We start from the raw sequence: 27160 nt of genomic DNA, 5'->3' as shown, positions 1-27160 counted from the left end.
AGTGCTCGTATTAAGAAGGGTGTAAGACAAGGCTGTAGCCTTTCGCCCCTACTCTTCACTCTTCAATCTGTACATCGAGGAAGCAATGATGGAAATAAAAGAAAGGTTCAGGAGTGGAATAAATATACAAGGTGAAAGGATATCAATGATACGATTCGCTGATGACATTGCTATCCTGAGTGAAAGTGAAGAAGAATTAAATGATCTGCTGAACGAAATGAACAGTCTAATGAGTACACAGTATGGTTTGAGAGTAAATCGGAGAAAGACGAAGGTAATGAGAAGTAGTAGAAATGGGAACAGCGAGAAACTTAACATCAGGATTGATGGTCACGAAGTCAATGAAGTTAAGGAATTCTGCTACCTAGGCAGTAAAATAACCAATGACGGACGGAGCAAGGAGGACATCAAAAGCAGACTCGCTATGGCAAGAAGGCATTTCTGGCCAAGAGAAGTCTACTAATATCAAATACCGGCCTTAATTTAAGGAAGAAATTTCTGAGGATGTACGTCTGGAGCACAGCATTGTATGGTAGTGAAACATGGACTGTGGGAAAACCGGAACAGAAGAGAATCGAAGCATTTGAGATGTGGTGCTATAGACGAATATTGAAAATTAGGTGGACTGATAAGGTAAGGAATGAGGAGGTTCTACGGAGAATCGGAGAGGAAAGGAATATGTGGAAAACACTGATAAGGAGAAGGGACAGGATGATGGGACATCTGCTAAGACATGAGGGAATGACTTCTATGGTACTAGAGGGAGCTGTAGAGGGCAAAAACTGTAGAGGAAGACAGAGATTGGAATACGTCAAACCAGTCAGTAGACTGATGAGAAAAAATATAGTGGTCACATGACTCACTATTTCTGCAGGGCACTTCTAATGGCTTTTCGCGTCCGTGTCACGTCGAGTTGCTGCACTATGCCGGGCAAGATGACATCCGACACGATATTAGGTGTCCCAGGACTTTTGTCACCTCACAGTAAATCTTTATCTTTAACTAATGTTCTCTAAAAATTTGAACTCCTTTGTTTTCCTTAAGGTATAATATAATAATTTTTCCTTATGTTCTACATAATTCATGGTTGTAAGTTTTATTTTGGTTTCAGGGTTGGACAGCTTACTTCACTTTTTTTTGGACGCGTAGTTCATTAGTGTTATGAACACCAACTGTTCCAACAATGCCCCAAAACTTCGAATTTTTTGTGTACTAATTTATTGCTTTGGTCTGCCATGAGCCTCTTAGGGCTACTACCGGTGATTGTTTTTTCAATGCTGTGTTCAAAAACAATTGTACAAATAGCTCGATGGACAGAACTCACTTTAGTGTCTGACGAAGCGCACGATTTATCTTTGATGTTCACACCCCTCCGCAATTTTGCTCTCTCTTCGGTAGGGGTCATCGTCTTCCAGTACTACCAGACTGAGGTGTGGGAAGATATTGGAATTATGAGATTACTAATGTGCAATGACAGACTCTGAGTTGCTGGATCCACCTAAGACAACTCAAAGAAATGGTAATTCGGCGTCGAAAGCCATCAGGAATTCGTCACGCACAGGTTCCACATTCATTATTAATTCAGATATCTTTGACATTTTTGACGATTAATATTGTAGTTTGCTGTCCTCTCGTTTTTCCGAAAGATTTATAAGGTCTTGTTTTTCTTTCTTTCTGGTTGATTTATGGTTAGTTACTACAAAGGAATAATATTTCATACTGTAACACTTGAATTTTGATACGCAGTCAGTACTGAACCTCCAACTACTTAAAAGAATGAAAGAGTGACAGACAAACATGGAAGGGAGAAATGAACACTGAAAGAAGTACGTACTTACATTTTTTACATTTTTAATCCATATTACTTACACATCACCAACATATGGACACATGTACAGTCTACAGTATTCACTAGTGTTCATCATCTATGCATATAAATATTTTATTTTGCCATGTGTGTATCTCAGTCACAGTTTTAAATGTTCATTTGTATCCACCAAGTGTGCTTTCGCTCATTTTTCTAAGTAAGAACTATTTCACTCAGTTACTTTAGTTGTACCTGTTTCCTAATTTATTATTTTATAATGCCATGTTTCCAAAATCCAAAGGTGAATTGCTCATACATTTTGTACTTCCTAAGGAAGTCAATTTACAACAGTGCAGAATTCTACATTGCCGATGCGAGCACATACCCTAATGACTTAAACCGACATTGTGAGTGTACGAAGGCGCCATACAATGCACGTACGATGAAGCATAACGATCTTTCCGTTTAACACACATTTCGGTAACTTACGCCTGAATTGCCATTACTTTCGCCATTGCTACATCTACTTGCACATGGCACACATAATTATGCTCCTATAACACCTCCGTCAGATTATCTGCATCTGCATATACACTCTGCAAACTAACGTGGTGTATGGCAGAAGTTTCTCCCCGTTGTGTCACTTGTTACGCCTTCCTTTTCCAGTCAAATATGGAGCACGACAGGAAGGACTGTTTAAACGGCTCTGCTCGAGCTGTAACTATGAAACGTTCATTAAAAATAGCTTTGTGTTATCCAAATTTACAATTTGACGTGTTGTTGAGGAAATGGTGTGCTTAATCAGTTTTACTGTAATCCATAGAAAAATTAAACAATTTAAGCTCGAAAACCAGAATGTAAGGCGTATAATAGAATCAATCCCTCTGAAATTTTCTCAGTCTCGTGAGCACCGAGTTCAATGGCCCTGTGCAATAAACTGATAAAATTCCCTCTGTAAATAAACAATGAAATATGTTTCTCTTAGTTCTTGAGTCGCAAAGGATGTATTCTTGGCATTCTGTTCTTCCCACAGTAGGCATACAAAATATTCAATCTTGGCCTGCGACGTGCAATGCTGGCCTTAAAATAACTTCATACAAATAACGTCACACGACTTGGTAGAGGATGAGGTACTGATAACAGGATATGCTGAGACCGAATTCTTCATTTCAAAAATTTTACATGAACTTCAAAATCAGTTTACTTCTCAACTGTTCTACAATTCTCAGTTATTGAGGTAGTTAACAATACTGGGATTGTTACTTGACAAAAGGTCTGACATCGTTTGAAGAAATAGATTCCAAAATTTAACTTGTCTCCATCAGGATTACAAAACATTACAAATCGGGCATACCAAATCAACCCATACATTAAATCTCATGGCAAATACTTGGTTCTTACATTCATGGGTCAGTACTGTAAAATTAGCAAAAGTCACGTTGCTTTGCTGCCTACTTAAAACTAAATATACAAAATTTCAGTACCTTACAAAACTGTATTATGCTGCGTCCATAGGCCAATAGCTAAATTCTCACAGCCAGCCACTAGCTTAAAGTCTTACATCGTACCTTTAACAGAGTGCAACGGCAACTGCTACGGCGCTCCGCGCGCCACTACTTATAATCGATTCTGCCCCTCAGGCTACTTCTTTGGTTCAGTGGTGTCAAAGTTACAATCTGTTCTACATGTGATAACCATTGCATCTCATTTTTCATGAAATATATTACAAAATCGGTCTCCACGTACAAGTGGACCCCACACAATTAATCTAGTCATGCGCGCGCGATCCTTGAGGGAATGATACATAGGCGATAGTAGCATATTCATAGAGTCATCAACTGAAGTGGGTTCTCGAAATTTTATAGGCATTCTTGAAATAGTTCGCGTCTATCTTCAAAGATCTGCCAGTTTAGTTTCTTCAGCACTTTCGCGACACTCCAACACGGGCTAAAGACACCTATGACCATTCGTGTGACCTTTCGATTACACATTAATATCCTCTGTTAGTCTTTTTTGGTACAGGTCTATTACGAGTAGCATGAGTCTCATGCCACCAATCTCCATTGTAGACCGATTGCCCGTAATAACTCGACTCCAGTAAGTATAACTCATGAAATGAACAAAAAGCGCTTGGTTACAGCTACATAAACTGTCAGTTTAAATTACAGGTGCAGCTCGTCAAAGTCAAAGTACAGAATGAAAATATCGGTTTTTAACCCAAGGTACCGCAATGAAACTTAGCAAAATAGTTAATCACGAAAAATTCTCATCAAATTTAACTATAATGATGCTTTGGTTAAGAAATGAGGTCTATTTCCAGGTCGGTAATATGCCAACATGCACACGTGAAATTGCAGACGATGACGTGTAGTTCAGCAACGTAATCACTGCAGAAATCATCAATACTACTAGCTGCCTGTTACAAGTAAAATTTCAATAAAGCGCATTGTTTCCACCTCCAGACCTCTCACGGCGGCTTAGCAAAGTTACACGCAGGAAACAAGGCTCCTCGGTCGCTAACCACGTAATTGTTTCTACAAAAGCTATATATTAATGGTATGTGGCACACGGTCGGTGCAGGCGACACCATTTCGCACACTTGTAAGTATCCTCATCCTCGCGCTCATTACAATCTCAGTAGAATAGTTTCTACCAAATTTTTCGGGAATATTCGTCCACATCACGTTTTCATCCTCTCGCTCATTACAATCTCAGTAGAATAGTTTCTACCAAATTTTTCGGGAATATTCGTCCACATCACGTTTTAGCTGATTTTAGGTACACTGTTGTTTAATGAATGTACTTTATTTACAACTGTTGGTTCTTTTCTATCTTTGGCTCGGTTTCAAGCGCACAAATGGATCTGGACACATCCACCTAGCAAGTAAAGACCAAAATGTACATGATACGAACATTTATAAGTGGATTTTTGGCCAACAGATGCCTCAGAAAGAGCAGCACGCATACACACTTGCTTACTACATTGCACCACAAATACATTCCTTGGTTCAAATGGCTCTGAGCACTGTGGGACTTAACTGCTGAGATCATCATTCCCCTAGAACTTGGAACTACTTAAACCTAACCAACCTAAGGGCATCACACACATCCTTGCCCGAGGCAGGATTCGAACCTGCGACCGCTGCGGTCGCGTGGTTCCAGACTGTAGCGCCTAGAACCGCACGCCGGCCGGTGTGGCCGTGCGGTCTAGGCGCTTTGGTCTGGAACCGCGTGACCGCCCCGGTCGCAGGTTCGAATCCTGCCTCGGGCATGGATGTGTGTGATGTCCTTAGGTTAGTTAGGTTTAAGTAGTTCTAAGTTCTAGGGGACTAATGACCAGAGATGTTAAGTCCCATAGTGCTCAGAGCCATTTGAACCATTTTTAGAACCGCACGGCCACCCCGGCCGGCTAAATTACTTAGTGGGTCTGGGTAAAAATAAGTCACCTCTGTAGGTTAAAGCAAAAATCCAGAGAAGCAGGTCAATAACATGGATGAGCATGACAGCCGAAGCGGCAAAGTTATTTACTCATGTCGTCACGAAGCGGAGGGACCAGGAGCGTAAATAATGTCCATGGAGCAGAAAGGCAAAGAAACCGCGGTCTAGATGGCCCACTTACTTCATAGAATAGTTATGGGCTTGTAGTTTGTGTGACCAGACACTATGGAGTGGTAAAACATGTACGCACCAAGTCAAGTTTATTTATATAAACAAACCTGAATTTAATCAAAGAGGTCACAGTCTTGCACCCACCATCTGTGAGAAGAAATCTATGGAAGTTCACAAGCGATGTGGTTCTACAAGAAGCTAACAGGAGAGGTGGCCTCCATTAAGGGCGGCCCTGCCGCTGGCTCAAGTCTGATGCTGTAGACTTAGGGACTTCCAGCCAGTGTGTCACCGGCAGGCCTACTTCCAGCTGCTACCAATCTTCTGCACAGGACAGCGGTTTCAGAGTAGTGTGGTGCAGCCGCTCGACCACCTCTGCCTGTGCAGGCATACTGTTACCATACGCGACCGGTCGCACGTGTGGGCGGTCTCCTGCGGAGGGCTGTCTTTCTCCACAACGCCCATGGCGGCGTTCCGTGTCCTCCGGAGCATCCCGCCCTCAGTTGGAAAGCTGGGCTCCGATGGCACACTCGCTGCCACACACAACTCATGTCACTGTTCCTGCTGAGCTGCTGGCGTCACAGCAGGCCGTGGGCCAACTGCTGCATTAGGAGGGCGTTGCCGTCACAGAGCGTCACTTCGCGCGCTGCAGCTTATTTTCCCACAAAATGTGTGACTGCTATTGGTGACTGTCTGAGAAACCATCGGTCATCTTCCTGACAACAACCTACAGTTTTAATTCAGCACTACCACTGTAAAGGTCAACCACCACAGGACGCTACAACTAGAAGGACGTTACCAAATCCATTTACTCACTACCTCGAAAGTGGACAATACTGTTAGTTAATTGTTTTAAACAAATAGTCTGGGGTATATGATGATGGTTTCCACTGAAATTTGTATTCTGTTGTATAAACCGGTGTTATTATCGTATCCGCAAACCACCTCACTGTGAAGTATTATACACCGAAGCGCCAAAGAATCTGGTATAGCCATACATAATCAAATAGATATGGAAACAGGCATAAGACGCCGCTGCGGTCGGCAACGCCTATATAACAAGTGTTTGGCGCAGTTGTCAGATCGGTTACTGCTGCTGCAATGGCAGGCTATCAAAATTTAAGTGAGTTTGAACGTGGTGCTATGTTCGGCGCAAGAGCGATGGGACACAGTATTCCCAAGATAGCGATGAAGTGGGGATTTTACCGTAGGACCATTTCACGAATGTACCGTGAATATCAGAAATCCGGCGAAACATTGAAACTCGGACATACCTGCGGCCGGAAAAAGATCCTGCAAGAATGTTACCAACGACAACTGAAGAGAATCGTGCAGCGTGACAGAAGTGCTACCCTTCGGTAAATTGCTGCATATTTCAATGGTGGGCCATCAACAAGTGTCGGCGTGCGAACCATTCAACTAAACATCATCAAAATGGCTCTGAGCACTATGGGTCTTAACTACTGAGGTCATCAGTCCCCTAGAACTTAGAACTACTTAAACCTAACTAACCTACGGACAATACACACATCCATGCCCGAGGCGGGATTCGAACCTGCGACCGTAGCGGTCGCGCGGCTCCAGGCTGTAGCGCCTAGAACCGCTCGGCCACTCCGGCCGGCCTAAACATAAACGATATGGGTTTTCCGAGCCGAAGACCCACTCTTGTACCCTTCATGACTTCACGACACAAAGCTTTACCCCTGGCCTGCGCCGCCAACACCAACACTAGAGTGGTGATGACTGGAAACATTTTGCCTGGTCGGACGAGTCTCGTTTCAAATTGTATCGAGCGGATGGACGTGTACGGGTATGAATCCGTGGGCCCTACATGTCAGCAGGGGACTGTTCAAGATAGTGGAGGCTCCGTAATGGTGTGGGGCGTGTGCTGTTGCAGTGGTATTCGACCCCTGATCCGTCTAGATAAGACTCTGATAGGTGACACTTACGTAAGCACCATGTCTGGTCACCTGCATCCATTGATGTCCATTATGCATTCCGACGGACTTGGGCCAATACAGCTGGGCAATCCGATGGTCCACACGTCCAGAATTGCTACAGAGTGGCTCAAGAAACACTCTTCTGAGTTTAAACACTTGCGCTGGCCACCAAACTCTCCAGACACGACCATTATTGAGCACATCAGGCATGCCTTGCAGCGTGCTGTTCAGAAGAGATCTCTGTCCCCTGGTACTCTTACGGATTTATGGATAGCCCTGAAAGATTCATGGTGTCAGTTCCCTCCAGCACTACTTCAGACATTAGTCGAGTCCACGCCACGTCGAGTTGTGGCAATTCTGCGTACTCGCCGGGGCCGTACTTGGTATTAGACAGGTGTGCCAGTTTCTTTGGCCCTTCAGTGTAGTATCACAAGGAAGCCTAAAATGTTTCACACCAATTTTTTACACCTATGACTACTGCATGACTGTTTCTCGACGCCATCGAAAACTTTTTACACCTATGACGTATAGTCGACGTGTCATGTACCTTCTATACTCGGATGGTGGATTTATACACAGTGATTACAGTAAAAGCGATGTAAGAAAGCAGCAATCCTGCAGCCGCACCAACCTGACGCCGGTGGTGAGCGTGGCGTCGCCGTGCCGCCAGACGACTGCCTCGTGCGGGCCCTGCAGGCGCGTCGCGACGCACGTCAGCTCGACGGCGCTGCCCGCCTTGTAGTAGCGCTCGCTCACCAGGTGGCCCTTCTCGTCCGTCACGCTAACCTCGGGCGCTGCAAAACACAGACACGCACGTTTCAGACCGCGCCAGCTGGACGACAGTGCTTGCTATGTTGTACCTCACAACGAGACCGATCTCACCACCTTCCCACACTCCCAATGGGATCCTTAAGTACTGAGATACATGGACCAGAGGGCTCGCAGTGTTGAAGCACACAAAGTGGCCAATGTTACCTGCTGCACTTACGGTGGGATCTGTAAGACACAGACAAACATGACACCAAGCGTTAGCTCAACGCTGGTACATGCCTTTATGAAAAGCTAGATCAGCGGATGGCACTCCATGCTTTCACCTGTACTGTATCAGTTACTTTTCAGCAGGACTCAAAGAGGTGGCGTTGCCGTACCTCTAAATCATCCTGCTCACTTAAAAGCCCTTGCAGCCCATCTGACCAGTTCCCATTGGGACCTGAAAAATACACATTTCAGCCCACTACATCTATTTTCAAGGACTTAAGTTCAATCTTTACTAAGGTTTATCTTAAAGTATTTTGCTATCAGTTATGACAGCAAAAGTATTGGCCGCTAATGACTCGGCATTTGCATCAGTAGGGCGATAGGAAACGAGTGTCCAGGAGGTGCAGAAACCAACCCTTGATGTGTGAACTACACTTCGCAAAATGGGCACTGTCAACATTCAAGAAATGTTCAAAGCACACCATTAACAGGCACCATGGTCACCGAATGAAAAATGGCGTGCCACAATGATGACCAAAGTTTGCACCATCAGGATCGAAGGCGAACTCCTTAGGTGTTACAGACCGTGTAATTATCCACACTTAAAGAAACATGTTGATCTAACGGGATGATAAGAAATGATGGAATGTGGTAACATGCAACCGATTGCGAAACAGTCAGTCGTGGGGCTTATCGTGAAGCCGGCAGCCTTTAACGCGTAGCTGCAGATAGTGCAATAACACGTTTTATAACCAAGGAAAAAAACAAACATCGGGAGGCTGAATCTCTGTGTTGGTTCCAGCTGATATGAATTTCAATGTCACAGACTTTTCAGGAGAGGCAGTTAGTTCTAAAAGAACATGGTTTTTATACGCAGTTTAGGAATCAAACAAAAGAAAGTTAATTATCCAGATATTGGCCAAAAGCAGCGTTTATACCAGAGTTGTTTCCCTTACACCCGTTTTCCCACTCTTGCTCGCTGTGACGTAAATATTAATTACTGTCCTAGCAAATAACACACACAAGAAAGAACCATAGGGGACAGAGCACCTCAAACTTCTCGCAGCACAATTGATAACTTTCCAGCTAATTTACCATCCTGCCGGTCACGGTGGCCGAGCGGTTCTAGGCGCTTCAGACCGGAACCGCGCGACTACTACGGTTGCAGGTTCTAATCCTGACTCGGGCATGGATGTGTGTGGTTTCCTTCGGTTAGTAAGGTTTAAGTAGTTCTAAGTTCTAGGGCACTGATAACCTTAGATGTTACGTCCCATAGTGCTCAGAGTCATTTGAACCATCCTGATTAACAATCGGCATAATTTACAATAATGCATGCAATAAGTCATTGATGTACAACTAATATACGGGGTTCCTTTCATATGCAATTCCTCTTCAAATACTGATTGGTAGGAGTTGAAAGCAACTCCCTTACTGAACGTTAAGATAAGTTTGCTTATATCATCTACAAATTTTATGGCCTATTCCGCAGTTTGCTTTGCATTGTCTAGTTGACGCTTCATTTGAAATATCGTTACCTTAAGTCTTCCAACTCTATAGCACTGTTAGAAGCTATGCAACCATCCACTGCCTCCCTTGAAATCGTTGAAACCCAGGTCTCCTGCAGTTTTATGCGCATAATGTAGTAGATCACTATCAAGAACACCCTGTAAGTTGCATCGAGCATCCTTGAAACGCACAAACACCATTTCTTGCAAGAAGTGCGCCTTGTCCTCCCTTGAATCCTGCTAGTTTCTCTTATGCACTACACGCTCATATTGCTGCGGACTTACAAGAAATCTGTTCATAATTGCTTCTTACTATACTGCGAATGATCTTCCATGTACGTAGTTATGTTTAGTACCTGCACCTTGGACAATGTTTATCCTTTGCTATATTTCAATGGAGATGGGGTTTGTAGAGCACTGTCCGACAAGGACGATCAACTACATGGCTCGACACCGGTTTCAGTATCACTTTCAATTGTTAAGCACTTATCGTCATAGTACTCCTCATGTACGTTGTCTGCACAGTCGAGCGTTGTGTGGCGCCACACACTCTACTCAATGTTTGTACAAACGCTAATCTTTCACCTGTACTTATTACTGAATCCGAGAAATACCTTGGGTTACTTTCTGATCAAATTTTAACTTCGGCAATTGTTGTTGCGCATATGATGCCACTTTCGCTTCGTTTGTTGTTGCCATTGCTCTGCTTTGTATCAACAATATTAGCATTACAGCACTGTTGCGAGTTAATCGTCGACCAGAATCGTGCTGTGCTCACTATTGGATACCGCCGGTCCCGCCATCTGTTGCCATTGTCAGCCCATATTGTGGTTGCATGGTAGACAAATGTGGGGCGTCGAGTGCCATAAAGATCAGTCGTATTTAGCGATTTCGCACTCAAGAGGTTCCTTGATAGTAACCAGATCTCCTTTCTGATCAGTAACATTTGCTTCTTGTGCTTGCAATGACGAGATACTTGTCGTATGAAAGAAGTGTACGATACCAGAACTAATTACGTAGAATTCTACAGGCTACAGAAACAATGGGGCAAGAAAACTCTTGTTTATGGCGGGTTTGTGAAAAGTTGAGCCCTTGTATTACACTCAAAGAGAACTGCTGATTGCACGAGCCAAGGTTACTATGATCCATGATAAAACAAGGGAAATCAGAGCTCTCACGGAAATATATAGGTGTTCGTTCTTTTCGCACGCTGTACGACATTGGAATAATAGAGAATTGTGAAGGTGGTTTGATGAACCCTCTGCAGGGCACTTAAATGTGATTTTCAGAGTATCCATGTAGATAGATGTAGGTGTAGACCCTGCTTAATAATGTTTTGACTCACTTTTGGATCGTAATACAGCGCCATTTGTGTAATTTACGGGCCGGTGGTCTGCGGACGAGTTTCTGGTGTCTGATAGCGTTCCAGACGTCTTCCATCTGGCATAGTTCCTTTCGTTCGTGAGCAAGGTTCAAAGTATTCTTCAATATGCACCTAAAACTCCTGTGCCACTACTCTGACCTTATGAACCGTATAGATATCTTGTTGAAAAAGGTCATGTAGCCACGTACGTGGTCTGCAGTAATGTTCGCGTAGTCGACAGCATTAGTAGAGCCTTAGATTACTACCCAAGTTCCATGGAAACCTAGGTTAATGACTCCCACAGCAAAATGTTACCCTCATCGATCGGCTTCCGTTGTGTAGTGCAGGTTTGAAGCAGCTATAAGCCTGGGTAAGGGTATAAACTAACTAGTATCAGAAGAAACGTGATACGCCCACCAGGTGACATTCCTCCATTGATCCGGGCCCAGTCTTCATCACCACGTGCCTTACGCCATTGTAACTGATGGTATTATTGGGTGAGCATGGGAATATGTAAGGGATTTCGGCGTCGGGACTCATGTACGCTGAACCGTGTGTTCCAAACATATCTGCCTGTACCAGTATTTTCTCTGTCCTCCGATCCGCTGCAGTTCGGCTTTGTTTTGCAGAGCGGACAAGCCTCCTACGTTCCCGTTATATGGTGAGATTTTCACGTTCAGCATATTGTTGCCGACTAGTGGTTTCCCTCAACCACTTTCCATAGACGCTCACGACAGTAGCAAGTCAACAGTCAACAAACTTTTCCGTTTCCAGGATGCTCATTCCCATGCACTGGGCCATATCAATTCGTCTTTGACATTTGTGATCGCGTGCACTAGTTGAATCGGTCTTAGGCTCAATAATTGCTAATACAATATAATATATAATATCAGAAAACGAATTCTCAAGTTGTTCAAATACAACTTGTTTGAAAAGACATTAGCAGGTTCGAGTTAGCAGTCTGTTTGTTGACAGTGCGTCCACGAGAGTATCGAGTTTTGGATAACCGCATTTATGCCATTGTTGACACTAATTCAAATATCAGTCCAAACATCATACTAAATTGTATTTTGCTTATCTGTAAGCTTAAATCAGCACTAAACACATCTCCAAGAAAAGATAGTCATGAAGTCTGCAGCAGAACGTAACTGCGATTGCTGGACTGTACGTGTAAGTGGCGACGTTGATTCAGTTGCCGAATGCAAACGATTTTTTTTTGTACTATTTTAAAATCATAGCTGAGAGACATTCTACGACAACCCAGTGTGCACACCAAAGAGTTGGAGAAGAAATTATGTTTTAACTGGTATTAACGCAGCACTTATTACCAGATGCATTTACTCATCAGGATAAGTAACAATCCTTTTATGTATGACTTCTTGGAACTCAGCCATCAGTGACAGATAAACCTCTGCTAGTTACGGAATATTGTGGCACTGTCGCCATACTAGGACGTTGCCAGGCATTGAATTGGTCGTTGGCGTGGCTACCGACCACACGATCTGTACAATGCGCATTATCAGCGAGTAAAATCGCAGCCATATCACAGGTGTTTGACTAGTGGGACACTCCATCTCTGATTTCGTGGATACATTTGGTATTTCTCGTGACATCATGCTAAGTCTACACCGTGAACCCCTGATTCGGGGTACACCGCTGCAGCAAAATTCAACTGGGCAGCCACATACAGTGACAGGCAACACGGTACTCTGTTTTTGCTTGTTATAACGGACAGACGGATCGTAGAGTATATAAATCATTTGCCATGTAATTGTATTGTACTGTATGTTAACCGGGGGCCTATAAACGACGGAGAGGCTCCGTCCCCGTCGCAGTCCACTTGACCCCTCCGTCGCCCCACAGCGAACCCAGGGTTATTGTGCGGTTCGGCCGCGGTGGACACCTCCCCCTTCCCCCCCCCCCCCCCCCCCCCCCCCAGGAACGTCTCACATGAGACGAGTGTAACCCCTATGTTTGCGTGGTAGACTAATTGTAGGTGTACGCATACGTGGAGAAATTGCTTGCGCAGCAATCGCCGAAATAGTGTAACTGAGGCGGAATAAGGGGAACCAGTCCGCATTCGCTGAGGCAGATAGGAAACCGCCTAAAAACCATCCACAGACTGCCCGGCTGACCGGATCTCGACACAAGACCGCCGGGCGGATTCGTGCCGGGGACCAGGCGCTCCTTCCAAGTCCGGAAAGCCGTGCGTTAGACCACACTGGTAATCGGGCGGGCCTTCCAGGTAATTACTGGACAATATATTGTCGAACCAAGTGCTAATGTTAGCTAGTATATCTCGAGGATGTCTCTCCAAACAGTCGTCAGCAGCATTTTCTGTGGTGTTTCAGCAGATATTTGCAATTCAGTTATTCCATTGAGTAGTTGGAATCGATCAAAATCAATCGCGCTCTTCATGTCTTAGATGCCGACGGACAGCGTCTGTTTGTTACTAACAAAATGATTTTGAAAGCGGAAATTTACGTGCCCATTCGATAGCGCGATTCTAGGTTAGTCTAGTGTGCCATTTGCTTTACTGACATTTATGAACAGGGACAGTAAAACACGTAGAATAAACAACACTGCAGAACCGACTCAGTAGCGATGCATACTTGGCGAAAGGTGACCACCATGGGAGAGGGCAGTGCTGCCGCTGCTGAAGTACAGTTTATTGTTTTAGTTTTATTGTCCCATTTAACACATAACGATAGCAAAAATATCGCACTATACCAACCTGCGACCATTTTATTGAACTGACATGTAAAATTCTGCTTTAAAAATCGTTTTGTTTGGGACGGGAACCATATCGACGCTTTCCGTACACTCTTGGTTTCCCACGAAAGACGTGATGATCACTACTTGTTTCGACTGACTCCACCTACACAATACGAAAACGAAATTGTAAATATCTCCTGGTACATCAAAGAAAATTTGCCTGACCTCTCTTAGGACAAGTGCCTTGTATATACCTGACCATCAGAATTGCAACATCGTAAAACATAGCGTCCAACGAAGATAAAACTGATATTTCGTGTAGTGTACGCAAACTGTTAGAATTTGAGTACAACTATACAAACTAGCCAGTGTTGCCATCTTCATTTTGTATATAAGGAAAGATTTTGCAGAGAGATTCTTATTCAAAGGTGGAATATGTAGGTGGTCTGTTTGTGATAAGAAGGTGTCATTCTTCTTGTAAGAAGAAAAAGAAGACAAAATGCCTTTGACCAATCGAGACAACGTTTTATCATTCCGCGATATTGCTGTTAGAGTCTGCAGGGGTCCCGTGACTGTCACGCTAATCAATCAACGAGTTCAGGATGAGCATTCAAATCACCAGGAGTGGCCAGCGTGGCCCCAGGAACTGCATGAAGACATATGGGGCACAATACTTCAGTCGTAGATTCGTCTGTAAAAGGGCCTCGTGGGACGTCCTCACCAAAATGGTGTGGGAAACAGAGGTCAAACCTACAGTTCAAAGCTGCATGTCAGAGCATCCAAAGGGGCCGCAGTACCAGCTACATACTAGTGTTACAACATGCCGATTACTGTAGCAGCTTTGACAAAGACCTTTTCTCCGATGTAACGAGGGAGTTGAACACGACACTAATGCAGAGAGTACGTTCCACTTGCAGAACTCAATGGGGGAAGTTGATGACAGACGTCCACTTACTCACAACAGCAAGAAGGCGTAGTCAACATTAAAGAATTTATCCAACGACCCTCACTAACACATTCAATTTAGGAACGTCACTGCAAATTAAATCGCACATCAAATTCTGAATAACGGGAAGTGTAGCAGAAAGAATCGGAAGGCTATTGATAAGGTAACACTAATACAAAATCAGAAACTGGTAGCATCAGTCGCCACATCGTAACAGAAGAGATCACTAATTCCATCCGAATTTTGAAAGACGGCATAGCTGTTGTGGTAGACAATGTACATTTAGAATCGCTAAAACACCTTGACAAAAGAGGTACTGACTGGCTCACCCAAATTTTCAACAAAGTGTCTGGAAACGTTCAATATTTCGTAGCTCTGGGTACACGCTGATGTTGCCTCTCTACCAAAACCGGAAAGCTGCCAGACGACCCGAAAAAGTTTCGGCCATTATCTTTATTCTGTCATCCATTCAAGCTATTTGAACCACTCAGAGGAGATAAGCTCATTAGAGAGCAAGTCAACTTCCAACCTGGGCGGTCTGCGCAGGCCTAATCTGAATCTTACCCTGTATATCGAGGACGGTTTCGAAAATGGTCTTGTCAGCGGTGTTGGCTTTTGTTGACCTGAGTGCGGCCTACTACATGGTAAACATCAGGAAAATTCTCTCACAAGTGCACAACACAACGAAAATTGCGGCTTTATGAAGATCAAGCTGCTTATCAAGAACAGTAGTCAGCGCTCTTCATGTCTGTGACAAATATGCTAACTGAAAGTTACAGCTCTGTCCCTAAATAAATAGGATTTATTCTCCGCAGGGGTCTGACATTCAAGGTACATTGTGACAGTGTTAGAAGGAAGGTCGCAGTACGAAATGATATCTTTAAAAGGCCAAAGCACAAGTTGGGGAACAGGCCCTAACGTACTTCGGAATTTGTCTCCAACCCCGTGCTACTCGGTGGGAGAATTTGTTTCCACTGTGTGGTACCAATCCTGCCGCTCGAAGCAGGTTGATATTGCTCTTCACCAAAATTAGCGCCAGATGACAAGAAGCTTGACACCATCCCCAGTCTAGAAGGTCCAGGTTCTGGCCGGATTAGATCCACCTAATATAGTCGGACAGGGAGAGCGATATCCGAAAGGAGCACTGATGATAGACACCCACTTCATGTGTATGAAACTGTTGTGCGACGTTTGCGTAGCAGGAAAGGCTTCATCTCAAGCATCTTCCCCTCACTGAAATCAAAGACCCAGGAGAGGCTTCAACGCTGGCAGTAAATAGCTGAAAGTGTTAGGACACCACCGAAAGAGAGCTACCGCAGGAATTACCCTGTCACAGTCAACAAGGTGATCTCTTACTCGACTTGTCCGAAGTCAAACCGCCATGTTTAACTGGGGCCTCTGCGACAAACAAGATGTGTCCTTTGCGTGTGATGTTGAGCAGACAATGATCCATTTCCTTCACTGTTCTGCCTATTCCATCTCCTCTGGCATCGTGACGCAGGAGAATATGGCATTAGGAAGTTCAAAAGTAGTACACTTTGCTGAGGCAGTACACTTCATTTAAATGGTTGCGACCGATACGCTAAGAAGAAAATAGGTGGATGGTGTTTGCAAGATTCATTTTAGGATAAATCCATGCTCTACCGATAACTATGTACTCCTTTTGAACAATTTCAGCCATTTGAACGGGGCCACATTGTAGGTCTGCAGAAAGCTGGGTCGACGTATGGACTGATTGCTGCGCATGCTGGGAACAATGTATTGGTGATGTCTTGATGCTTTCCACAGTGGTCTGCGGTACATTTTCACACTTGTTGACCAACTTTAGAATATCCACCTAGAGCAGATGCACGTTAAGACCGACACATCTTGCTAACTGTGGTGCCCAACTGAACATCATCCAGGGACGAAATTCTGGAACATGTTCCGTCACCTGTACCATGGGCCATTGGGAAGCTAGCAGCAGGAGATTGATATCACATGTGCCTCTGGCCAGCTACCACTGACAACACGACACTTTTAAGAAAGGCTACTCTGCTGTCGTGAAAGACTGGAGTGGAGAGTGAGACGGAGCTCCGTCGTCTTCATTTAAAAGAGTAGGTTTAGTCTGTATGCGACTGATGAACGTACACGCTTATGATGTAGATCTGATAAGGCGCCTGTTCCGGTGTGAGTTCTTCCACGACATTTAGGTCCCATCCCAGGCTTCATGGCGTGTGTTTTGGGGAGAAGGGGGAGCATCAGTTACTCCTCTAGGTCACATTCGGTTTTCTTGTAGAGTAAAGTAACCAGTGTCCGCTACAATGCGCTTGATGTTATTCCGTTGCCACTGCCATATCATCTACATCTACATCCATACTCCGAAAGCTACCTGACGGTGGCAAGTGTTATGCATGTTTTTAGCAGAACAGTGCACGTCGAGATACGGCTGCTGCTCCGACGCAAAGTGCTCTATGTGATGGGCAAACTGCCTTGGCCATCAAGATCACCGTATCTCTCTCCAACTGAAGACATATGGGACACTGGAGCGCGAACGTACTCGTCCTCCAGGGCCTGCTAAAATCGTTGCTGAATTGCAACAAAAGGCTCAAGATACTTGAGAAAATTTGTCGCTGGATGTTGAATTTTTTTCGGAAGTGTTTGATTCATGAACAACATGGAAAGTCTTAACTTTTTTCGACAAAGCTGTTGTTGTTGCCAGAGGTGGTAGCTTAGTGTACTAACTAAGTTTCACGTCTTGAATAACTCTCTTATCTCGTACAATTTTTATAAGGTATTCCTTCTATGCACCGTAAATACTATCTCGTTATTTACTATCCTTCTTGATGTTGTAATGTTGACAGTCAGCAGCGTTCGTACCAACACCCCAAAGATGACCCGTGTTTACCCTACTACACTCCACTATGCGTAAGTTCACTGGGATTGTAAGGAGACCATGATTCCTACAGAAAGAAACGAATAGTACTGTCAGTGAGTTCAGTGGATATTTCTATTACGGGGTGAGGAGCTACGTCTAGGCAGTGAAGTACGTTAAGAACTCGCTATTGGAAAAAAAAACAGTCGAGCTGCCATAGTCCATCGGTTATAGCTGACTTGTCTCACTGGCCAAACATTAAAAAATATTGACACAAATAAATATTAAAACGAAAGTCGTAGTAAGGCCTCTACAGTGCGTTTAATACTTTATAAATTAAGTTAGATTTGAATAAGCGTGACAAATACATGAAAATTAATAAGAGTCATACAAAATATTGATACAAGACTCGTCACTGGATAGCGAACGGCAAATGCTGCGGGGTACCATATACATGATTTCGTAGCCGGCAGGTTCGACAGAATGTTAATTAACTCTAGGACCTCATTAATTATTGTTTGTAATATTAGTAGTCAAGATCGCTTGATGTGAAATAGTTTATTTTGTGGCCAGTTTCGGCAGTAATTAGCTGTCATATTCAGACACTCAGATTACCCAAAAATGTAACTACACATCAGTCTGGTCGACTACTGAGAACATACGCCAATAAACAATTTTACATCATCGACCTTGGCTACTGATGTAAATAATAGTATTATAGCCGGACCGGGACTCTAACTTTGGTCCTAAGCACGTGCCCTCCAAAGGCAAAGCTCGCAGGTTCTAGTCCTCTCCCGTACATAGTTTTAATCTGCTAGGAAGGTTCGTATCGGCGCACACTCCGCCGCAAAGAGGAAATTCATTGTGGAATACAGCATTCGAAATACATAATTTACCGTAGCTGCTACTTCTTACTGCTAATCCCAGTCGATGCTGGCTGTATTCGCCATGTCTAACCACTCACACCAAACCGTTTTTCGCCAACAAAACCGGAACTGATTGCCAGCTGTCGGAAATACACTTAAACGCCACCTCTGTAAGTTGACTGTTTAGGTTTTTATGTTGGTAACACCACGTAGCGCTCTGTATGAAAATCACTGGCTATGCTGTGTGCAGCCTCTGGCTGGTTGGCATTGTTGGAATATTCGCTATTGTAGTGTTGAGCAGTTGGATGTGAACAGCGCGTAGCGTTGCGCAGTTGGAGGTGAGCCGCCAGCAGTGGTGGATGTGGGAAGGGAGATGTCAGAGTTTTGAGAGCGGACGATCTGGACGTGTATCTATCAGAAAAACGAAATTTGTAAGACTGGATGTCATGAACTGATATATATATATATAATGACTTTTGAACACTATTAAGGTAAATACATTGTTTGTTCTCTAACAAAATCTTTCATTTGCTACCTATGCCTATCAGTAGTTAGTGCCTTCAGTAGTTAGAATCCTTTAATTAGCTGGCAGTACTGGCGCTCGCTGTATTGCAGTAGTTCGAGTAACGAAGATTTTTGTGAGGTAAGTGATTCATGAGAGGTATAGGTTATTGTTAGTCACGGCCATTCTTTTGTAGGTATTATTGAAAGTCAGATTGCGTTGAGCTAAAAATATTGTGTGTCAGTTTAATGTTGATCAAAATAAGTAAAGAAAGAGATGTCTGAGTACGTTCAGTTCTGCTCAGCTGTTTGAAAATCAAATAACGTAAGGGGTTTACCAGCACAGTAATTCTTAATTTTCCAAAGAGGACGTTTCAGCTCTAGTCTAGTTACTAGCGAAAAGAAAGACATTCACTCCTATAATTGCCGTGAGCAGCATCGGTCTTGGAGTAACAGACGCTCCGGATATTGTAAAAGAAGAGCCTTTCCTTTGAGAAAGAGACTGGAACAACACGAGAAAGAGATGGAGATTGGCGACCAGTGTTCCATAAAAATGCAGATCGCTATCACGTTTTTGGCCTGTGACAGTTCTGAAGACGTTAGTAACTTAAGCACATTTCTGTTACGATGAAACGTGGTGGGAATAACAGCCACCCTTCTCGTGCTGCTCATTTTGCTCCCATTTTCTTTATTTTCCTGCCTTTTTTGCCATCTGTGATGTACCGCTGGCCTGCGCATGGATGGAATGCGTTATTCAAAATGGTTCAAATGGCTCTGAGCACTATGGGACTTAACATCTCTGGTCATCAGTCCCCTAGAACTTAGAACTACTTAAACCTAACTAACCTAAGGACATCACACACACCCATGCCCGAAGCAGGATTCGAACCTGCGACCGTAGCAGTCGCGCGGTTCCGGACTGAGCGCCTGAACCGCTAGACCACCGCGGCCGGCGGAATGCATTATTCCACGGCACTTATTAGCTCATTCATAGAGAGAACAAGGTAACAAAAAGAAAAAAACAATCTTGAAGACGAACCAAAAGAGCAAGATACGTGTGTTTTAATGCGATAAAACGTGAATATGTGTCAGGGAACATGGTATATATTATCTAATATTGGTAGACCTACAGTCCGTTGTAAATACCCAACTTTGTCGTCCCAGGCTTCATTTGCCAAATCTGTGATACGTTCTTCAAAAATTACGCAAATAAGTTTAAAGAAAATACATCGTAACGGATGTTGGATGCGTTAAGTATGTAGAGATGAAAACCTTAACGAGAAACAGGAAAACACAGTTGAAGGACAGATCACTCAAAAAAATGTTATGTGACAGTCAGAATTCATCCAATTTGTATTTCATACACGTTTCTCTTCACGGGGCGTCCGCAACTGGTACCCAATGTCAGTGACAAAACTTGCTACAATTGCTAAAATTATTTATTTCTAGAAAAGGGAGCACCACCTGGTTTCAGGACATATGTCCCATCTTCAGGTGCACATTAAAATGTGAGTCCATGAGGGTTGCATAATTAAGGTTAAAATAGGTCAACATATTTTAACTTATTTTAACCTGAGTTATGCATCCTCTCACATTTTAATACGCATCTGTAGTTAGGACATATGTCCTGAAACCGGGTAGTACTTTCCTTTTTTGGAAAGAGTAATTTTTATAACTTTGGGGATCATTGGCTATTTGTATTTACAAGATACACGGACGACAGAAAACATTATGACCATTGCCCATCGTGAGGTTGAATGCTGACTGATGACGTAGCAGGCCTGTAATGCGGTAAGCCGCGCGGGATTAGCCGAGCAGTCTGAAGCGCTGCAGTCATGGACTGTGTTGCTGGTCCCAGTGGAGGTTCGAGTCCTCCCTCGGGCATGGGTGTGTTTGTTTGTCCTTAGGCTAATTTAGGTTAAGTAGTGTGTAAGCTTAGGGACTGATGACCTTATCAGGTAAGTCGAATAAGATTTCACACACACACACAAAAAAAAAAAATGCGGTAAGAAAAGTACGAGTCTATAAGTGCAGTAGAGGTTAAGGGCGGTTAGTTCAGGAGCTCATAAGGGCCCCAAAAGAGGAAATCTACAGACATATGAAGTCCGGAAACGGCGGAGCTTGTCGGGTCATTACAAGATACTGTCTTGATCATCTACGGAAAGTAGCTGAAGGGCGGTGAAACCAAAAGTAGGCGACTATATTCGGGGCATCCACGCCTGATCATTGATCATGGAGACTTGCGAACTAGGCTAAACGGGGTAAGCTGCGATCTGTGGCAAATCTGACGACAGAGTAAAGAATATTCGACCGTGGCTCAATGGAAAAGTGCCATCTTGTCACATTAACACTTTCCTTTTTTCAATTCAATAAACTTTACCAACAGCCGTACACTTTAAGATATTTTATTTTATTCTGAAAGCAACCAGTTTCGGCCATTCATTTTGCCATCTTCCGGCCCCATACGCTTTTTTTCAAATCAACGAACTTACCGTATCGATCCATAAAACTCGATATCGTGAATGCCGATTGCTGTGTAGCTGCTTCATACGAAAGCGTGATATCAACTCACCGTTCTTGTTGCGCCTGGTCAATGGTCGCGTCAGGATACTCTGTCATTCACCCGGACGACTGCTTGAAATACAAAATACGACACGATCGTACACGGGCAAGGGAGGAAGGGGTATTATGTAATGGGGATGGGGTCATTAACCAGGGTTTCCATGGCAGCTGTGATAGTAACCAAACACACCATGGCATCATGACAGCTGGGGTTTCCGTGAGTGTTATTGAGGGCTAACTGCCTCCCTCATCATCATCATCATCATCATCATCATCATCATTACCATCATCAGACCGGGCCTGTTTGGAAATACGCCTTAACATCCAGTCCTGTTTGCGGACCATCTTTTTGTGTTCAATCTGGTCCAGTCCTCGCCTCTTTTTTCAACAAACACCTCCACACATATTAGCTATGCATCCCGTGGTCTTCCTTTCAGCCGTTTCCTCGGCTCCTCATTTGATGTAGCTCCTTGGAAATTCTCTTGTTTTCCATTCTCCTTAAGTTCCCACTCCATGTTAGCCCTAATGTTTTATCCCATTCAACAAGGGTTCCTATGTCACTATTTCTCTCATTCTTTTATTCCTCATCCTGTCTGTCATTACTAGTCATATCCTACTTCTGAAGAAACTCAGTTCAAATGCCTGTAATCTGCTTACATCTCATTTGTTCATTACGCATGTTTCAGCTGCATAAGCATGTACTGAGATGTGGTAACTTCTTCACATTACTCGTTTACTTTACATTCGGGATGTCTGTGTTCCAAATCAGGCTTCTAACACTTCATGTGAATGCTTCTGCCTGTCTGCCACGTCCATTGATCTCTTTCCCATCTCCTCCATTTCCCTCTATCACTCATCCCAAGTACTTGCCACTCTATAGTTTGTTCATCTGTCCACCTCCAGTCTTTATTCCGTTAGTTGGGTTATTATGCACACAGGATCTCACGTTAGTTACATTAAATTTCATCACATACTGTCTCACACCTCCTTCCTAAGCGTCCAGCTGGTCTTGAATCTCCTCCTCCCTTTTTCCCCAGATTGTGAAATCATCCGCTAACATAATTTGCTTTCATCTTGACCTCTCTAACTTTTACTATCACTTTTGTCACTAGCTCACTCACGACCAGAGGAGGAGAGATAATAAAGCACTGTTCTGTTTCACACAACTCGTTTGCTGGAACCAAACCGTCCTTTTGTTTACCATTTTCACGCAGCTCAAACTTACACAGCGCATCTCTAATTTACTTGTGGTCTCTTCCTCCATTCCTTCTCTAGTGCTTCTTAGACCTTTCTTCTACAGACTTGCATCCCCCATACTTGATATCTTCCTTGTGGGTGGTGGTACGTTGCAGCATGATACCTGGTCGTGGCACAAGACCAGAATCGTGCGGCAGTGCTTTGAGGAACATGAAATTGATCTCACGTTGATATCAAGCCTATCAAATTGGTCTGATCTGTACCCTCCGGAACACATCTGAGATGCTATTGGTCGCAAACTCAGTGCTTATAAACCACTGGCTCTTGCTGTACGGGATTGGCGTGACCTGTGCGTACACATTTGGTGTCGTCCCTCCAGAATCCATGCTAATGTACTGGGTTCCAACGGTAGACCAACACACTATTAAGCAGGTGGTGTTAATGTTTTGGCTCATCAGTATATCTCAACACTGCGTAAGTTGCGAGACCTGGCTGCTTACCGGTGACGGTGAGATAGATCCGCAGCACCCTCGGCGGGTGCGTGGCCACCTGGCACTCGTAGAGTCCCTGGTCGCGCAGGCGCACGTACTCGATGCGCAGCCGCCAGTTGCCGGGGTAACGGAAGCTGAGCGTGACGCGCTGGTCGGCGCTGTACTCCTGCCGGCCCACCGTCAGCAGCTGCAGCGCGTCGTGCCGCCGGTGCAGCCACGACACCTGCCAGCGGAACACATGGAACAGTCGGGTAAGCTCAGGTTTCCCACAGCGCAATTACTAAATGAAACTGTGAACTTCAGACATTAACGTATAACATTATTAACTTTGCACATTTGATAAGGTCAATGGGCGAAATACTGATTTTCCCCTCAGAAGATCGCACTGGTTGCCTTGGTGAGTTATGAATGCTGTGTGAGTAGTACCAGGTGGTCATATGAATCTCTTCCACTGATCCACGCTACAGCAGTTCAGTGCTTCGTAAGTGCCCTCAGCTGTGTGGAATCAGCCCAGACAGAAGTGATCGTGTTTCGACATGCCCATAATCATAATGTGAATAATGTCACTTCATATGTTGGCTTATCAGCGTGGACTGATCAACGCAGCCAGAAGAAGCTATGTAACACGGTGTAAACGCGGTGGTGGTATGGAGGACACAATACTAGGCATCCCTAGCACGGAGGAGCAGGTGAAAGAGGTGAACACAAGCAAGACACCAGGTCCGGGTGCAGTCCTAATTCAGTTTTATAGAGAGTAGTACTCTACGACACTGGTCACTAATCTAGCTTGCATTTATCACAGATCTCTCTGGCCCAGCATAAAGTCCCGAATGATTGGAAAAAACCGCAGTTGTCTCCTGTTTAGAAGAAGGGAAAAAGCACGAGCCCGAAAAATTTCAGACCAGAATACTTAACATCGGTGTGCTGCTGAATTCTTGAACATATTCTCAGTTCGAATATAATAAATTACGTATGCATCAGTCAGCGTGGTGTTAGAAAGCATCGCTCGTGCGCAACTCGGATGGACCTTCTTCTCGCATGATATACAGCGAACTATGGATGATCGACAACGGCCAGATTCCCTATTTCTAGATTTCTCGAAAGCGTTCGTTACGCTACGGCTGTTAACGAAGGTACAAACATACGAAATAGGTTATCAGATATGTGAGTGGCTCGAAGACTTCGTACCGTATAGAACATCATCGTTTTCCTTTATATACGTGAAGTATGTGAGTGATAGAGTGAGCAGCAATCTGCTAGTCTGCTGATGAAGCTGTGGTGTATGGCATTGTGTCGTCGTTGAGTAACTGTTGGAAGATACAATTTTTGTATTTGATGTGATCAATGGCAGATTGTCTTAAATGTAGGAAAAACTAAGTTAATGTCTATACGAATTAAAAATAATCCTCTAATTTTCGAAAGCTGATTGCAGCATTAGTAGTGTGCTGCTTGACACAGTCATAGAGATTAAGTATCGAGGGGTGACGTTTCAAAGCGATATGAAATGCACGAGCACGTGAGGATGGTATTAGGGACGGTTAATAGTCCATTTCGTTTAATTGTGAGAATTTTAGAACAATGAGCTTCATCGGCAAACGAGACAGCGTATAGAGCAATAGTGCGATTGGTAGGTTCGATCAACATTTCTAGTATTACCGAGTTGCTTCGTGAACTCAAACGGGAATCAATGGATGGAGGTCGACCTTCTTTTCGCGGAACACTGTTGAGAAAATCAAGAGAACCGAGTTTTAGGGGTTAACGCCGCAACAGTCAACAAAGTGACAGCACCAAAATAACAATGTAATGAGTATCGCATTGCTGTATGGCTTACACTGCAATGTATTCTTATTACATATTATTCATAGAGGCCGCTGTCAGACACAAAGCATTGGCAGCCGAAGTCTTCCAGGTTCTGCCAATTCAGTTGAAAGGAGTATAACAGTCCGGTGGGTTAGAGACAGTAAGTATTGACCAATCAATTACTTTGTGAGCCGTGTTGCGGCTCAATTTGGCTCTGGCCCCGATCAGAGATACTCCACTTCATTGCTGCACGTATCTTGTCTCCGGTTGCCGTGTGGACACCAGGAGATGCGGCTGTGTGTACTTAGCGCTGGTCTGCCCTATGCAGACAGAGAATCCAACGCTTTTCGCTTAGGATACCGGGGCGGCAGTTGGTGGATGAAAAGATATTTGAACAGCAACGCACAGCTAGCAGCGCCTCTTCCGTGATGTGGAACGAACTATTGACTGGACGATTAAATGGAAGTTCGTGGTCCAAGCAACCCCTGAGTGGGCTGTACGTTATGGCACCGCTCATCCATTGTCGCTGCCAAGAGGTTGCTTCGGACTATTACATGCTGGGATTGTGCCGACGTAATCGAAACTGGTGATCATCTGTCTCTGGGAAAATCCTGTTACTGTGTTCAGACGCGCGTGTTCTTGCAACGGCCTGCCTGTGCTCTAATATTTATTTTATCTGTGTCACTCTGCTTCCCCAGTGAATTAGTGTGTACATTTTAAGGATGGCAAGCGATTAGTTGTCACCTCCATTTGACTCTTTTATGGCAATATCTCTTTCAAATAGGTGGAAGCAGCACAGTGCCATTTCGGTACTTCGTACGGAAGCCACTTCATTCACCAGTTTGTTTCATTCGTTTATTATTATTAAGTTTTCTCACTGTGTAATGGTGTATCAGAAACTTCACTATTTTTTTACTCAATCAAAAGTACTGCTTTCGGAGTCTTAAATTTTGTCTGGTTAAATAAATTTTGCGTAAATTCATATTGAACATTGAAAGATTTACTAAAGGTCATTTTCGTTACATCTAGATTTTCTTAATTCTACCTTTTGTTTTAGCGGAAACCAGTCCAACATAAAGACAGTAATAACTGAGTTCAGTCCATTCGTCTGGTGATTTAATTATTGTTAATGAGCAGTCAATTAAATATAGGTGTTACTATCGTATCAAATTTCCTTTGAGAAAAAGAAGATAGGAGATAGGAAACAAAGCGGCTTTGAGATATAAATGTGTTACAGTTTATCAAAAATATTACTTTCTGAGTAACCAGCCTTTGCTACTTGCTGCCCATGACTAAACACTAGAGCTTCAACCTGTGCAGAGTGTGGATGAAACAAGGGCAGCTGCAGAGGGGTGTAGTGCAGAGGAAGGGTGTTTTAAAAGTGTCTAACTTCAATTTGGATAAACAGCTTTGCTATCTGAGAAGGAGTTGTAGGTAGCACAATTCATGGGCAGAGAACGCTGTATTATCTTATAGAAGGAAAAAAGTGGCTACTGAAAATAAGCGGTCCTATTCTCTCTTTGACTGATTAGTTAATGGTTTAATAAAACCTACAACAAGTAAATATCACTTACCTCTTGTTGCTTTTGAAATTAAGCTTTTGAGACAACGTTCTCTTTCATTCTAGTTACGTTAGACATAATAGCTAATACTTGAATTCAGTCGTGGGTACGGGAATTGTTATCATTATCAACATGTACTTTCAGTACGGAGATAGAATTGAACAACACTTAGATCATCTAGCGAGAGTGTCCACGGCATTGCGGGGACACAAAATCATTATAACTGCTGACATAAACGCCAAATCCCCCCTATGGTACAGTGGCACAAGGGATGAAAATGGTGGTAAAGCAGAGGAAATGATAATGGCTCTTCAACTAGTGTGTGGCAAACAGACCAGGCAATCCCCCCACCTACGTGGCTGGAGGAGGACAGGGCACTAACCCTGACGTGACGTTGGTAAAGCCAAACGCAGTGAATATGCTACAAGAGTGGAGAGTGGAAGACAATGCCACCACCAGTGATCATA

At 43.8% G+C, this 27160-nt stretch overlaps 1 protein-coding gene across 1 annotated transcript in view; it reads right to left on the bottom strand.

The window, feature by feature from the left end:
* Positions 1–27160, bottom strand: part of LOC124615995 — a 193057-nt gene that overhangs the window by 32471 nt on the left and 133426 nt on the right. The window contains exons 4-5 of the mRNA XM_047144204.1: positions 23341–23554; positions 7985–8147 (exon numbers count right to left, since the gene is read on the bottom strand). Coding sequence (XP_047000160.1) covers positions 7985–8147; positions 23341–23554 — 377 coding nt within the window. The remainder of the gene's footprint in view (positions 1–7984; positions 8148–23340; positions 23555–27160) is intronic.

Source organism: Schistocerca americana, chromosome 5, assembly GCF_021461395.2.
Source record: "Schistocerca americana isolate TAMUIC-IGC-003095 chromosome 5, iqSchAmer2.1, whole genome shotgun sequence".
Classification (NCBI taxonomy): Eukaryota; Metazoa; Arthropoda; class Insecta; order Orthoptera; family Acrididae; genus Schistocerca; species Schistocerca americana.
The sequence above is the reverse complement of the archived record's forward strand: the minus strand, read 5'-3'. Positions and strand labels throughout refer to the sequence as shown.